This window comes from Sinocyclocheilus anshuiensis, unplaced genomic scaffold, assembly GCF_001515605.1.
Source record: "Sinocyclocheilus anshuiensis isolate Anshui unplaced genomic scaffold, SAMN03320099.WGS_v1.1 scaffold1449, whole genome shotgun sequence".
In the NCBI taxonomy this organism is placed as follows: Eukaryota; Metazoa; Chordata; class Actinopteri; order Cypriniformes; family Cyprinidae; genus Sinocyclocheilus; species Sinocyclocheilus anshuiensis.
In genome coordinates this window covers 20,877-37,457 of record NW_015549696.1, presented here as the reverse complement: position 1 = coordinate 37,457, position 16,581 = coordinate 20,877, and the positions used below count along the sequence as shown (strand labels likewise).

Below are 16,581 nucleotides of genomic sequence, written 5' to 3'. Positions count from 1 at the left end.
GTGAACCGTGACAGAACAACGGACCAAAACAGTAAGCGGCGCCCCTTCTCCCGTGTTTTTATTTTCTTTTTGAATAGTCTTTTGTTTTCCCGTTCTTCTCCCCGCGGTATGAGGACCGCCCTGCTGTCAAGCTCGCCGGCCGTGCCGTTGTCAAGTCCGCCGGCCGCGGCTCCCTCAAGCTCTCCGGCCGCCTCGGAGGCTGCTCTGCCATGGCCTCCTGGACTGTCTGATCCGCCATGGCCTCCTGAACTGCCTGATCCGCCATGGCCTCCCGGACTGTTTGCACCGCCATGGCTGCCCAAGTTGCCTGCTCCACCATGGCGCCCCGAACGGGTATTGCTCTGGAGGCCCACCGTCCCGTGTCTGTCCTGAGGGACCTCCAGAGCACCCACCCCCTCTCCCCGTTGGATGTTGTGTGGAGCGAGAACGCACCTTCCAGGAGGGGGAGTAATGTCAGACTGTTCCATGTCTCCTGTTGTGTTTTCCTCCCCCACGTGCTCCAGTATTATTATTATTATGCCCATATTTGGTTTTTACTGTTCCTGTCCATATTTAGTTCTATTGGTTTCAGCTGGGTTTAATTAGTTACTGTGTATTTAAAGTGTGTTCTCCCCCTCGTTTCCCGTCCGCTGTTATGTCATTTTGTTCGAACGTGACTCCATGTTTCCCGTGTGCTCTGTGTTCCCAGCTTTGCCTTGATTAAAAACTGTTGGAATTTGCATTACTCCTCATCTCCTCACTCCTTTGTTCCTGTGCTCCTTGTGTGAACCGTGACAGCTCCTAAAGAAAAAAAGTTTTTTGCAGCACCTTAAGTTAAATAAAGAACCACAAGAACTACACAAAATAATAAAGTGCCAAATTATTAAAATGACATAGATTTGGTGAAAATATAAAAGCAGAATTATTAGCTTGCTACAAATAAACATTTAATCTGTCTACATTAAACAAAAAACACTTGGAAAACACTGGAAAAATTATGAACGGGGAAAACAATGTTAAATGTAAACAACTTGCAATGTAATCAACTGTCATTAAGAAGTCTAGGCACGCTAAAGGGTAGCTCTCTTCAGGTATAAACCACCTTGGTCAGTGTCCTGAACCCACAATATAAGCTCTTGTCCATCATGTTCCTGTTCTTAATCACACAAGAATATAGAACCCATTGTTCAGCAGACATGTTTGGAAATGTGTGCTTCCACAATATTCAATACCACAACTAGGTAATATAGGGAATATTTATTTATTAAAGTGTTTTACCACCATATGCCTTTAATGCAGGTTACAACCTTCTTAGAATAGATTTATACGACTTTTGAATAGTGTCCAGTGGAATGTTGTCTATCAGAATATCTGTCATGTGTTTCGGTGATACTGAAGCACGGAATCCGCTTCTCACTCTCTTTAAAACTTGGATTCAGTGAGGTGATTGGCCAGGGCAGATGTTGATGTTCATCTTGGTGCACCAACTGTCCAGGTTTTATGACCATGAGACTAGTAATCGCAGCTTGTTCATGAATGTTGGTTTTGTGAAGTTCTCTGTGGCCAGTTTTTGTTGTTTGTTGTTTGGACACAATCCTTCTTAAAATACCAAAAATTGTGATGTTAAGGTTACAGATGCTGCTGCTGACAAGTCTAACAAGTCACCCATTTCACCCACAGTTTATACTAAAAACTGCTGAAAACTTGCACTACACTGATATAAAATCTAGAGAATATACACAGCGTTTTTTTTTTCTTTTTTAATTCACTGTAGCCTACACAAATTATATTAACCTCTATAACAATGGGTGTTTATGTTAACATTTAGTACTTACCTGTAGAGGGCAATGTTGGCAAAGACAGAAAGAAGCTAAACAGATTGAGAAAGTGAGAGAGATATGAAAATAATATGAAGTAACCTATAGTATCATGTAAATGTCATATATATGAAGAAATATTAAGAATGGTTATATCATCTGATGGCATGCATGATACAGCCACTGTATCATGCCCCATGAAGCACAAGCAGAACAATTTCAATCATACATAAGAAGTATTTACACATTATTTACATAGAAATTTGTTCTGCATGAGTTTTTAATCCAGAGTCATTATTAAGCAGAAGCGTACACACACACATACACGCACGCGCACACACACACACACACACACACACACGTATTTGTGGTTTACGGGGACTCTCCATAGGCGTAATGGTTTTTATACTGTACAAACTGTATTTTCTATCGCCCTACACCAACACCTAAACCTTCCCCTTACAGAAAACTACTGGCAATTTTTGCATTTCATAAAACACCGTTTTGTATGTTTTTTAAGCCTTTTGTTTTACGGGGACACAGGAAGTGTCCTCATAAACCATGTTTACATTGTAGTACCCATGTCATTACACATTTGTGTCCTCATAAACCATATATACCAGTACACACACACACACACACACACACACACACACACACACACACACACACACACACACACACACACACACACACACAAAATCTCACCTGCTGGACCTCTTAATTTACTCTTCTATTGAAATGTCAGGGACAAATGTTTCTTGGCTACAACTACATACTATACAATGTCTATGATGGCTTGTGTGTAAATATATTACTGTTGTGTTAGCACATTGTCTGATTCTGTCCATTTTTGTCGCATGCGTGAGTGAAAGTGAGATGTGAGCAAGTGAAAGTCTTACCATCTATATTTTAGTAGTACTGATACTTTATGGAAATTGATGGCTTCAGGAGGAGAATATTTTTTTTCTGTATGGCTTTCTTTGTTGTTAGGAGGACAAGATCAGATGTGTTTATGAATGTATTTTCCAGACAATGGGGCTGTTGAGCTTGGGGAAAAATCCTCATAGTTATAATAATTTATGTAGCAATGTCTTCTGAAACCACACAACAGCTTTGCACAGCAGCATTTTAATCTCATTCAGTTGCACATATTCAAACTTACTGCCTCAAGGCATGTGCCAGATTTGACCTCACTGACACACTTAAAAATATTTAGGCCTAAATTTAAGATTTTTTTTTCATCCATTTGGATTACACAGTTTTAACATAAACAAACTAATAAGTGTAATATGATGCATATTTGTCAGTCATACATGAAACAGGTAACAAACAGGTAAGATTTCTGCACTCAATAAAATGATGCCATACTTTATTATTAACCGTTTGCATGTATTGCATGATTTTATTGAAATAATCACAAATGACAAATTTAGGCCTAATTATTTTTTGAGTTCACCAACCACCACTGGTTTTTGCTGATCTGACAACACTGATCTGATAATCAAACTGTAGATCAACATGTACCATTATCACATAATTCAATAAATGAGACTAGATATTTGCCAAAGCAACCTTCAAATTCATGAGGTTATGTTCGTATGTTCACACTTTATGAAGTGTTTGAAATGCCTGCTGATTGTTTTACTCACCGAATGCGCTGTAACCACCAGATTCCGGAATTGCAATCTTGATTGCTTACACCTGCTCATCATTTTTCGTTGTTGTGTATTTATAGTCACATTCACTCTCTGCACATTTTTGGTCAAGTCTTGCATGTAATTGCTGCTGCAGTTTTCTGTAATCATAGTCCTGTCTGTCATGGTTCATCTGACTCCTGTCTGGTTATCTTGTACCTGTGCTTTTAGACTGTGTGATTTGCATTTGTTTACTCTTCATCATGCCTGACTGCATATTTTGACCCTTTGGAAATTCTCTTGCGATTCTGTACTTAGATTTGTTAGCTGTCAGTGTTGCTCATTAAAATCTCTGCACATGAATCTAAACCCAGCACCTCTGATTGAACAGAAAATACACAGACCTGTTGAGATCCACCACACAATATCTTTGTGATTTCAGAATGTTTAAAGATTGCAATGGGATTCAATATTTTTCATGAAGCACAAAGAATTAAACTGTCTTGTAAATTGCTTATATTGTTGCAGGATTTGACAGTGGCAATATATTAATCGCATTGCTTTGGTTTAGATATAACAATGTTATATTTCACATTCCATATTCTGGGGCTGCTATGTCAACAGATTACAGAATGAAAAGAATTAATTTAATGAATAATTAGTGTGTGATGTAACTTATTCCATTTGCCATTTGTCCATGAATGATACATCAGATTGATAAACTACAAAAACAACAACAACAACAACAACAACAGGATTTCTAGGAATCATAGACACTTACAGGTGTGCTCTTTTTCAAAATTATTACAAAATTATTACAACCTCACGCTGTTCACCTGTTCATGTGGTATGTATCATATGAAAACGATTGCAAATGTGTTAGTGGTTTATGGAATGGGAAAAAAGGTAAATTGGAACCACTGCTAATTGTGCAAAGCAAAAAAAAAAAAAAACGTGTGATAAAGCAGAACAAAACAAAAGACACAGTAAACATCATGTCTTGAAAAGACACATTAAATACGTTTTTCTGTTTAGTTACTAAAAGTGCTAAAGCTAAAGCTATTATTTTTCAATATAAAAACAAATAAAAATGTAATTGAAAATGAAGAATAATGTAAAAAGAAAAACTAGTTTAAAAACATAAATACTGCAGTAACATTGTCTAGTTGCAAGAAGCAGTTCGTATTGACCTTAAGGTCCCCTCCTATTATCTTCTATGCTGAACCAATATCTAACTGCTCTAATTGAGGCAGAAATGCTTAGGTCTTTCATTATTCTACCAGTATATAATACTGGTGGGACTCACACTATTTCAGGCTCTGTAACTAGACTAGGTCATGTTTTTCTTCTCCCGTGTTCGACTTTTTGGTCCCCATAGGAATACCCTTTCAGAACATCCTTAGCTGATGGGAAGCTTCCTCAAGGTTCTCTGGGCAACAGTCCAGGGCAGGGAAATCTGCCTCACAGTAACCCAGTAAGGAAAACACATCAAGAAGGAGGGCCGTCACCTCTGAGACATCTTGATTGATTGGCATGTCAGAATATTTCATGCATTATAAATGGCATTGATTGCACCTTTAAAATGGTGTTTGGGGAGTAATTCCAGAGGTTATTTCAACAGTCAATCAAAGTTCTTCTGACAGGACCTGCAATCTCAAGCAGATGCCAAGTGTATCATACCCATTTTCTTTCCAGTAACCAAATATCAGTCAAGGGGTTCGCAAGTTCTGAAGAGGAGCTGTAATCAGATTTCTACACATATATTAAAAGCATCTCTCAAATGCAGATTAACTTTAAAGGGTCATGCATCGGTGGGGCATAGCATGCTTTGATTACCCTCCAAGACTGCTTGTTTTTGTTTTTATGTATTTTATATTTCCATGTACATTATCAATTGGTGGATTATTTTTATATTTGGCAGACATTTCTATCCAAAGCATCTCACACTGCCATCAAAGTATAACAGTTTATTCCCTGGGAATTTAAGCCATAACCTTATTGTTGATCATATGCCCTATCATAACAACATCCTCTGATTAAAACATGCCAGTGCTCAGCGTCACATTCAGAAACACATTCACTCACATACATAAAAGCCTGTAATATTAATAATATTATATGCAACATTTGATTTTAATGTGGTAGTAAATGTTGGAATGAACATTAACTAAGATTAACAAATGCTTAATAACATGTATTTTTCATTGTTAGTTCATGTTAACTAAATAGTTAACTAATGTTAACATGTTCACAAATGGAACTCATTGTGTTTTTGGAATATTCCAGGTTCAGTAAAAGCACTAATGGCACCATGTTGATAGAAAAAAAAAACATTTTAACTCATTGTCAATCGATCGATCAATCAATCAATCAATCAATCAATGTTATCCCATGCCGCACTTACAATGCATGAGAATGGGACTAATTTGCTAATTTTAAATGTAAAGCTTAACATTTTATAAATCACTTACATTAATTCTTCTGTTAAAATTGCATTATTTTAGCAGTAAATTTACATTTAAATATAAAATGTTAGTATTAGTTTGTAATAAAAGTTTTTATTACTACTATTGAAGCAGTGAGTATTTTAGCATATAGTGTTTAAACTTAATATACTTAACAGTGTTTTAACTGAACTTTAAAATTGTTCCTTAAAATTTGCTAAATGCTTGTTATATTGCATATATAATGCAATATTACAAATGTTAGTTATGGTGCAGTATATATCCATCATAAATAATCGGTTGTTAGGTATATTTTAGTGGGTCATTTTGTACCAGGGTGACTTTCTTACAGCTACTTGCACAGATACAGGCCATTATGTTTTTGTGTGAAGTTGAACGCGTTTGTGAAGATGGCCAGGGGTGTTTTGACACCTTGCAAAGAACTTGGCAATCTACCAAGCTATTAGGATGCAATTTAGACAATGCAGAATTTAAATTATTTATATTTGTAAAAATGTAAAATAATATATGAAATGTATGAACAAATTGTCATTGTCTAATTTATTGTGATTGTTGTTATTTCTTTATTTTTAATTAATTAATTTATTTGGTAAACCAGGCAATGAACAGGCTAAAGTGCACAATCCATATGTAAAGCAAAAAACAAGTGAGTATTACAGATGGAAATAAGGTTTACCTATAAGTATAAGTTTACCTTTCATTTTCAGCATGACATTTATATAATTCTTGAATAATGTTATAGGATCATTGGGTCGAATACACCCTGTGATCACAGAGACCTAAAAAACAATGCCATGTTGGCACTCTAATGCAGATAACACTTTCAAACAAACCACATAATGCATACATTTTCTGTTGCTAACACTGAAACAGAAGATCCAACATATGCATGATCAGCAAATAATTTACTTCACTAACATTTTACAATAAGGTTGTACTCATTAAGGTTAGCTTACACAAAAGTTAAAAGCATGAAAAAACACTGAACAAAACAGTGCTTTTAGAGCATTTTAATTTCCACATAGACTAATAGATTTTAACTTTACATGTTTTACTTTTTAAATTAAATGTAACATTGTATGTTTATAAATCAACACTAGCATAAAAATAAATAAATGCTGTAAAAAATGATTGTTCACTTTTTGTTCATGATATACTGTATAATGCATTAACTAATGTTAATATTTAGAACCTTATTGTAAAGTGTTTTTTTTTCTTTCTTTCCTTCTTAATATAAAAACTTAGTGCGTATGAACCAATTTACAACCCCTTCTGGACTAAAGTTATTATCTAGTGAGCTGCCTTGTTATCTACTGTCTACATAGCCAGATGCAAGCAAAATTATGCCTGCCTATCATTTGGAACAGCTTTCCTGTCAGGAGCGCCTTTGATATGTTAAAATGTCTTGCTAGGCAGCTCATTAGGTTTTGGAACAGAGTGCACTTTTCTAATGAACTCCATGACATCCTTCACTGCCTTTTGTAAAAAATTAACAAAATGCTATTTTCTTAATTTACAGATTTGACTTGTAAAGCTTTGTAGATATTAAATCACACAGGCTGAACATTCAGGTGGATTTCAACTTAAGATTTATCTTGGCAGACATTCTGAATTATCCCTGCTGGCACTCAACATAAGAAACTGAACAATCACACAGTATTGAATGTGACACACCAAGGATCCGCTCTAACAGCGCAAACACACTATGTGGTGGTCAACATCATCTCATTATCTTTAAACATAAAAGTTTTGAAACATTTTAATTCATTTTTTAAAAGTGTCTCAGGGGTTTCCCTAGAAACGACAACAGTGATTTATCTTAAAGTGACTGATGGAAAAAAATAACAAGCTAACCTGTTTATTTCTTTTAAGTCACAGCATCAGTAACACTGTAGGATTCATAAAGAAAATAATTAACCATTTTCTGTGCTCCCTTAAAAATCTAACCGCTGAGTATCAAAGCAAACTACAGTGCTTTTTACTTTTGCGCAGTTTGTATATGCTTACTGAGACACCTGAAAAATCATTGATGCATGCAAGAATGTGTAGCGCTGTAAAATTTTGATGTTGCCTGCAGGGACAACAACAGTACTTTTTGTAAATGCCCAGTAGGATGAGTGCTTTACGCTCCGTGTGTTTCCTGCCAAATGGGGATCTGACTGAAAAAAGAACCACTGGATGAAAAAAAAAACCAGACAACGCCTCCTTTAAAAGCATGCAGAGCAGACAAACCTCTTAGTCAAGATGAGCTTCAAGCTCGGCCATTTCTGAATCAATTATTCATCTGAATTGGATTAGATGGCCCCTGTGATTTCCCTCCTTCTGTCTCCAGTCATCTATGTCCTTGCGTGTGTCTGTGGATGGTTTTAGCATGATATGTTTCACATTTCCCTGTTGTGAACATTGCAATCCACTGACCACAAAGCATCCTATGTCAGAAGTTCTTCCTGGTTCTTTGGGAGGGTACTGATCAATCCTGAGTGGTACCTTGAAGTAAGTGGTCTGTGATTCAAGGGATACAAAGCCATTATTCTTTGTTTTTCAACAGGTTTAATCAATTTTATACTTTAGAGACAGGTAGCCCATGGTCCAGTGTGCCATTACCTTTTGGCAGCCTGAGAAGCTTCCTCCACATGTCATGAGCACTTGGCCTGGCACTATACCACAGTGCTGATGGTGGAAGACTCCTCAGACTTGCCCTGCCTGCTGGGCAGAGACTTGAGATACTCCAGGTGGCGCCTGGCATCTTCCTGATTGTGTCTCACATAGTAGACCAGGTAGGAGATGACCATGGTGAACCACCCAAACATGGTCACCAACATGGCCACATCCGTGGTCTTTTTGAGCACCACACACAGGTCCAGGTCTTTGGCCAGCAGGAAAGGCACGCCTTGGGCTCCAGAGTCTGAGGGTTCAGATGTCTCACAGATAATGCCAGTCAAAGACACAGGCTCTAGGTCTAGGCGTGGAAGGGCTGTCTGCAGCCTGCAGTCACAGTGCCAGGGGTTTCCAGTGAGGTTGGATCTTGCTGTAACACCTTCAAATGCATCTGGGTCCAGTGTCGTGAGCTGGTTGGACGAGAGGTCCAGAAATTGTAGAGAGACTGCCAAGCCTCTAAAGGCTCCAGGTTCAAGCAAAGCTAGTTCGTTATGGGAAAGATCCAGTTCAGTTAGCAGTGGAAGATCATGAAAGGCGCTGGCAGGGATGCTGGTCAGGAGGTTGTAGTCCAAGTAGAGGCGTCGTGTGTCATTGGGAATGTCCTGAGGGATCTCAGTAAGATGCAGGTTGCTGCAGCGCATAGTCTTACCACCAAATGAGCCCTCGCTGTCTGAACAGTAGCAGCTTTTGGAGCAGGAAGTCGCAGCATGGTGGAAACACAGTGTCATCAGCACTAAGCTGTGAAACAGCAACCACATGACCACAGAGTGCCGAAGAAGCCAACCTGAGGGTAGCAGCATTGTGGGACAGCGGGCATAATCCCTTTAGAGTACAACCTGTTCTGAGAGCATCCAGGGGGCTGTACCCAACATCAAAATGCCCAACAGCTTGCAAGCCTAGAAGATTGAAGAATATAACCAGTTAATGAAATATATATATTTCTTTAATGTTTCAGATTTCAGAATATGTAAAGATCATAATGTGTTTCTTTTTAATGCTGCTGTGCTCCCTGTGTGTGATAATTTTGAAGTATGAGAATTAAAAATGAGTTAAAGAGACCCTATTATGCTATTTTAAAGGTTCCTAATTTTGTTTTGGAGGTCTCCTACAAAAGGTTTATATGCAGCTACGGTCATATTATAGAAATCGTATAAAACGATTTGTGTGTATCTTCAGTCACTCTAAACCCCACCTGTCTGCGAGCCTACGCTTCTCTGATTGGTCAGATGGTGCAGTCTGTTGTGATTGGTTTTACACTTACAGCATGTTTCGGAAACAAAATGCCCATTAGCATTATCTGAATGTCAGCTCTGGAGGATTCATTCCTGTGTAATTCCTCTACATCAGCATTACCAAGTGTATGTCCATGAACAAACTGAAGTGCATATTTCTATGACAATCTGCATTAATTGATACAATTTTAGGTAATAGTGGGCCCACAGCTGATAAGCAGATGAAACAGAAGCAGGTGTTAGTAAAATGATGGGTACACAACAATAGGTTGGAGTTATACTGCTGTGCTATCATTATAAAAATGAACTTTTTACCACTTACTCTTTGCATCCTTATCCTTTGGAAGTGTAAACAAGGAAAATTTGCTTTCGAGCCACAGAAAACAGTGTCTTGAAATATTGACAACACGAACCAAGTAAAGTGTGTGTCAGGGGAGGTCAAAGTACATTGTTTGCAGGCAGCCAATGAAAACCACAGACTGGCATTATGCAAATTTCTAATGGACCTACGTAGATAAGTTACGAAAGTCTAATTGAAATTGCTGATGACTCGTTTCAAGATTTGACTTGTTTTTAGTTATATTTCCTAGTCCTTTTTAATACTATATAATACCATTGTCTTAACAACACGAATACCAATTAATGAAGCCATGCCATTGTTTAACTCCACGTATCTCTTAATAAATCTAATTTTCATTTTCTTGCCATCTCTTGCAGCAATGCCTCACCAATCTCTTGTGATTTAAAAATTTGTACATAGCCATTCTTTGATTGTCCCTAATTAACTAGCAATGAATTACATCCCTTATAGCCTACACTCTAAAAAATGCTGGGTTATTTTTTTTAACCCAAATGCTGGGTTCATCATGCTGGGTTCAGTTGTTGGGTCATTTTATTGGGTTGTTTTTAATATTTTTACCCAGGTGCTGGGTAGTGTTTCTGCACTCTAAAAAATGCTGGGTTTTTTTTGTTTTTTTTACTCAAATGCTGGGTTCAGTTGTTGAGTCATTTTATTGGGTTGTTTTTAATATTTTTTACCCAGGTGCTGGGTAGTTTTTCTGCACTCTAAAAAATGCTGGGTTATTTTTTTTACCCGAATGCTGGGTTCAGTTGTTGGGTCATTCTATTGGGCTCTTTTTTAATATTTTTTACCCAGGTGCTGGGTAATTTTTCTCTAACTAAGCTGCTGCATCATTTTTAATGCTGGGTTATTTTTTTCTACGCAACCACTGGTTTGAGCCTGTCTCCAATGAAACAACCCAGCTGCTGAGTTGCAGTCAGATCGCCGGCTTTTTGTGGCCTCTACAGGAGAGAGCAGTTCTCAGCGCCACCGCCGCCGCCATATTGGTTAACTTCTTCAGCGAAATAAAGGTTTGTATACATTTTATTTCATTTATAAAGTCTTTACTGTGCTGTAAATTATATTATTTTATGCAACGCAACATACAAGGCCGAGATGTCAGTCAGCTGTGTCAGGAGCGGTTGTTTCGCATGATGGTAACACCTTTTGCCTTGCAGAACATAAATTGATTTTATACTGAATTTAATTTAATTTGATGTTTAAATATGTTCTCTAATCTCAGTACTGTTTGTTTATGGGCAGGTTATGGAGTCAGTCATGGCATCTTTCAGCTACGAGTGAAACGCGAGGCGGCGGTCTGAGGTTCGCAGTTCCCCTGGCAAACAGCAGCCCATCACCGGCTCAGATTTTCTGCGACAGACAAACCTCTGGCAACCCAAACATTATTTGGGTTGCCAAACAACCCAAGTTGGGTTGTTTTTAACCCACCATTTTTTAGAGTGTATCTTCCGTTGTCTATATGTAGTATACACAGACAAACGTACAAAGAACCATACATATGCAAGTATCACAAACACATACAGCACAGACATTAAAATTAAAAAGCTGACTGCTGCCTTAACCTTTCAATTGTAATTTACTAATGGAAAATGATACGCTTGATGCTTAAAGCAGTGGGGCTTTAGCTATTATTATTTTCCTGCTGGCTTCATACCCTTTTTGCCAGACACACTAAGCAAAGCTTTCACAAAAAGAAAAAAAAAAAAAAAAAACCCTTCAAAGAATATCCATTCACGTTGATAACGTAAAAGTGGCACTTTCTCAAAAGTGTTGGTTGATTGAAATCCCTGCTATGATGGCCTAATTCACAACTCAGCCACAGGTATTAATGAAATCCAGGACTGACAAAAAATGACTTGATCGTGACGTGATCAAGATCTGAAAAAGATGTTTCTTCAAGAACATTTTTTAAATAGGCAGAATGTATTGCTGAACTTCCACGTGCTCACATAAAACATAAGAAGTGACCTTTAAATACCTCTTATGAACTGTTGTCTTACATATGAACTATGTTATTTATTATATTCAAATTACCTTGACAGAGAGGCCCAGGTAAAGAATGCAATTCGGTGCCTTCCTCCGGAATTGTGACAAGACAACTTATAAGAGTCTAATGTACATGATACAGTGCATGTTGTCATAAAAGCATTGAGCTATGAGAGTGGACTGCCATGGTTTCGCAATAGGTACTATTCTTTTCTCTCTTTTTTTTTTTTTTTTAATCTGAAGTTCTCCTGGGGTTCACTGGAGAAATATTCATGCAATTTCTTATTAAAAACATAATAAAATCAAGTAGAAATTTAAAAGAATTGTCTTAAATCAACTCCATCCCTTCAATCACTCAACTTCTATCAAAAGACCCACCCTCCAAAGACATATCAGCAAACCCAATATCAGCAAACCCAAATGTGCTAGGTGACAGCTGGAAAGATGCTTAAAAAAATGTCATATTCGTTTGGGACAGATTCAATGGTTGTTGTTTTTTTCAGATTGACATTTGACTTGCAAAGTGCAACATATGCTCTTTTATACTGGTGTTTGATAAACTGCCCAAATAAGTCTTCATTTGAATGCTTATATTTAACTTAATTAGCCTTACCACAAACAACTGTCATTCTAAATATTGCAGATGGAAAAGACAGCAGCCCAAATGATGTACAGTACAAGAGAGGGCAGGTAAGGAACACTGCCTGCTATTCGAACTGTGGTTGCCATTTTGGATATTTAATCCCACCAATGTTGTGGTCAGTAATCCATAATAATAGTTTCACTTAAGACGCAGCTTGTTCTGTCTGAAGAACAAGTATGAACAACAACTTGTTTTGTAATTTACCATTTTTTATTTATTTTGTCCAACCTTCTAAAAATAGCTTCCCACCTTGGCTCATTAATATATCAGCAGCATATAAGAAGCGGCTATCCTCTTACAAATCTTCTGGGTAACATGCTCTAGAAGGCAGCTGCCTTGGTTGGCTCCAATAATTTCCAGCCTTAACCATTGTAAGAAAAACTACAAAACTGATTTCAACTCTGCACAAGCCTGCAGTTTCAACCAATATAGAAATCACTGGTTCTCTATTTATGTATCGCATCACCTCTTATTACCTATAATTTTGAATTTTCAAATACCAAAAGTCACTGGGTTTGTAGTTGACAAATGGCAGCGGACCCGCCACTGTCCACTTACGCAGATTAAAAATGAAATCGATCTCTAAGTACCTCTTAGTATCACATAACGAGTGGGAGTCTCCTAAAGGAGGGACTGTTTGTTGAAGGGAGGGGGGAATAAGACGTTCTAGACTACAAAAAGAGCTGAAATGCCAGGCAAATAGATCCCAAACTGAAGGCTGAAGAAGGGAGAGAGAAAGAGAGAGAGGGAGAAAGGAAGACATTAGCTCAGCTTTCATGCTTCAGTGACCAAAGTCTTTCCCTGCCAAAAAAAACCCAAACCAAGACAGTTATTTACCCAGGTTTAAAAGAAAAGCGATTTTGCTGTACCATAGACTTTCTCTATTAAAGTGTGGAAGGGTGATCTAAGGATGAGCAAAGTGGTGGAAGATAAGTTAGATAAGAGTCACAAACCCCCTGGAAAAGCTGTACCGCTCATGAATACACAACAGGATTCTGTCATGACATTTTCGCAAGTGATAGTGTGGGCCGGACACATAAGGAGAGACAGACAGACAGTGAAAGATGAGGACAACAAAAACCTAAAACAAAGATCTGCAGAGAAATACAGCTGAGAGGGAAAGGAAAAATCAATGATAGCTCAATGGCAGCTCAATGGACAGAGATGGACAAAATAAAGGTTGAAACAAGACATGAGAGGGAAGCATGTAGGGGGTGAGGAGAAACCACACAGGATGTTTACATGATTCAACAGAGAGAACAAGAGAGGAAACAAGAGAATCTGAGGAGCAAGTCTTACATTACAGAATAGAAGAAAGAAGAGAAGGATAAAAAATGAGGTTAAAAGGTTCAGGACAGAACATTTTGGGGGAGAATACCAATGTGACCCTGCCTCTGCAATGAAAGGCCAATGAACCCAATTAGACTGGAAAAGGAAAATAAAACAATGAGTTAGTGATGTAAATGCTGTTATTCATTAACATATTGGATGAGAGTCACAAATTACAGAGACATACATGATATGATTTATGATATGACAATTTATACTTCAGCTTGATTGAAGAGTCATCAAGACTTGTGTTTTGGATTCTTGCTGGCAGCATGGGATGCTTGTGTGCTAGTTTACCCAGCACACTTCTTAACTAGTTAATGTACCATTATTCCTGTTGACCATCAAACCACTAAACCAGCACTAATCACCACAAATCACAACTCAAATCAGTATGGAAATGCATGTGATTTGTAATCAGCCATTGACACATACACATTTTTGTCTTCAGCAACTCCTGACTTTTACTGCTATGACTTTTCAGTGAAGTACCATAAGATTTGTGTCCAGACTCTCAAACAAGTATACAAATTACAGTGAAGAGAATGAAAAACACTTTAGAGTGGGGATGGGAAAGGAGGAAAGAAGCTTTGTCAGAGCTGAATTGGACTGTATTGAATGACGTGTCATTTGATAGAACTTGACTGAGATGATAATTGGCCTGATATTGCCACTTTGTCATGTTATAAACTGTTATTCTTGTTGCTCATGCTAAATGTAAGCATTACAGGATGAGACAGACTGGTAGATGACTGACTCTGGAAAGCTCTAACATTAAGAGCTGCAGTTAGATGAAAGTTAACGGATAAGTTTTATTGACATCTTTGGCTATACTGGGCTAATGGATTGTTCAAAAGAACCATGTTTCACTATTTAAAATGCTGTTGACTCTCTGAGTAGCCTACTTTAAATTCACTATTTAGTAGGAAACTGTAAAACCTTTTTTTTTTTCAATTGTAACATTTCACAAAAGTGGTAATATTCAAATGTCTAACTTTATTCAACAGAACTTAATGACATGTGTTACGTTAGAATGTAAAGTCATTTCCAGGGTCACATCAAGTTGAAATAGCTCTTTAGGGTAAGTGCACATTTTCAGTTTTACAGTGTTCAGTACACAGTAGTGTAAATGTAAAATATGTGTGGGTGTTGAGAGAACAGAGAATGGTGGTTAATAAAACAACTAGGTTATAATAGCTGTTTGATGTACACAACGTATATTTGAGGCAGCTCATCATTTGGTTTAGTCTGTGTCTTTTGAAACCATCACAAGCTTTAATCTTGAGAAACAGTTCTTAGTCTACAAACTGTTGTGCTTCCTCATCTCTAGTCTTGTTTAATAATTCATTTCAAACAATGTCTGAGTGCTCCTGACTGCTGGCAGTGTGTGATAGTTTACACGGAGACCCTGCTGTCAACCTGTACTGTTCAATTATCTGAGTTTAAAAAAAAAATCAATAATCTACAGAAACCTATCAATGACCAATAATCATAAATCACACAACATCATGCACATACTCTTTCATATTACCTTAAAGGTTTAAACGTGAACAGACAAATAAAGTGATGTATTAATAAAGAGCAGAATTAATGACCTTGTTGTCTCCACATATATCACTGAACTGTTTGACACATAGATATGTATAATTAAATACAGTAGTTATTGTCCACACTAATTAACAACTCCGCTGTAAGATTTTTTTTTTATTGCCATATGTTGCAGCATCTAAATGACCTCATAATACATTTTATTCATTCAAAAAGCATATAAACCAACCTGAACTCATTAATTAATTTTCAAACTGAACATTTCCACATTTTGTAGTGTATTAAATAAGAAAAAAAAACATATTTCAATTCAACCTAAATGTATATAACATTTTAATATGTAAACAAATATTTAATTAAAGTGATAATATTTAATATTTAGTGATAAGTAAAACAGATTGTGTTTTGCAAGTGTCTTTTAATTAGTTATGCATAGTTTTTCTTCATACACTAGAGGCGTGACTCCTGAAAGAAAGTAACATTACAAATAAAAGCAAGAGTTTACACTGTAATTACAAACCTTCGTCAAATACCTATAGACTGAAAAATCTTACTCTAAATGCTTACTGTAGAGCTGTTCAGTGTTGTGGGTAATATATTACAAGTAACCTAAAAACAAACAAGCAAGCCCCGTCCAGATTTTAAAAGTAACGCAAAAGTAACGCACCGCATTACTTTCCATACAAAGTAACTAAGTCACGTAATTAGTTACTTTTTTATGGAGTAACGCAATATTGTAATGCATTACTTTTAAAAGTAACTTTCCCCAACACTGGAGCTGTTAATGCATTTCCTTATTTAAACGCGTTGGAATGTAGCCTACCGTGCGTTCAGTGCACTTCTCATTCAAATACAAGACTGACTCACATTTCTCCTCTCTGTCTTCTCGAGAGAAGAGATCTCCTCTGCTCCTCTGCTCTTCTCGG

The 16,581-nt window shown here is 37.2% G+C and overlaps 1 protein-coding gene across 1 annotated transcript; it reads right to left on the bottom strand.

The window, feature by feature from the left end:
- Positions 1 to 8,296: 8,296 nt before the first annotated feature.
- On the bottom strand, positions 8,297 to 16,570 carry lrrc3ca (leucine rich repeat containing 3Ca). The gene is made up of 2 exons (XM_016449778.1): positions 16,523 to 16,570; positions 8,297 to 9,452 (listed from the first exon to the last, which is right to left on the bottom strand). Exon 2 carries the CDS (start codon positions 9,354 to 9,356, stop codon positions 8,556 to 8,558), a length of 801 nt encoding a protein of 266 aa, XP_016305264.1. The 5' UTR covers positions 9,357 to 9,452; positions 16,523 to 16,570; the 3' UTR covers positions 8,297 to 8,555.
- Positions 16,571 to 16,581: the final 11 nt, after the last annotated feature.

What these genes read in the sequence shown, in the direction of transcription:
- lrrc3ca (XM_016449778.1), bottom strand. Translation starts at nt 9,356, where the DNA reads ATGCTGCTACCCTCAGGTTGGCTTCTTCGGCACTCTGTGGTCATGTGG.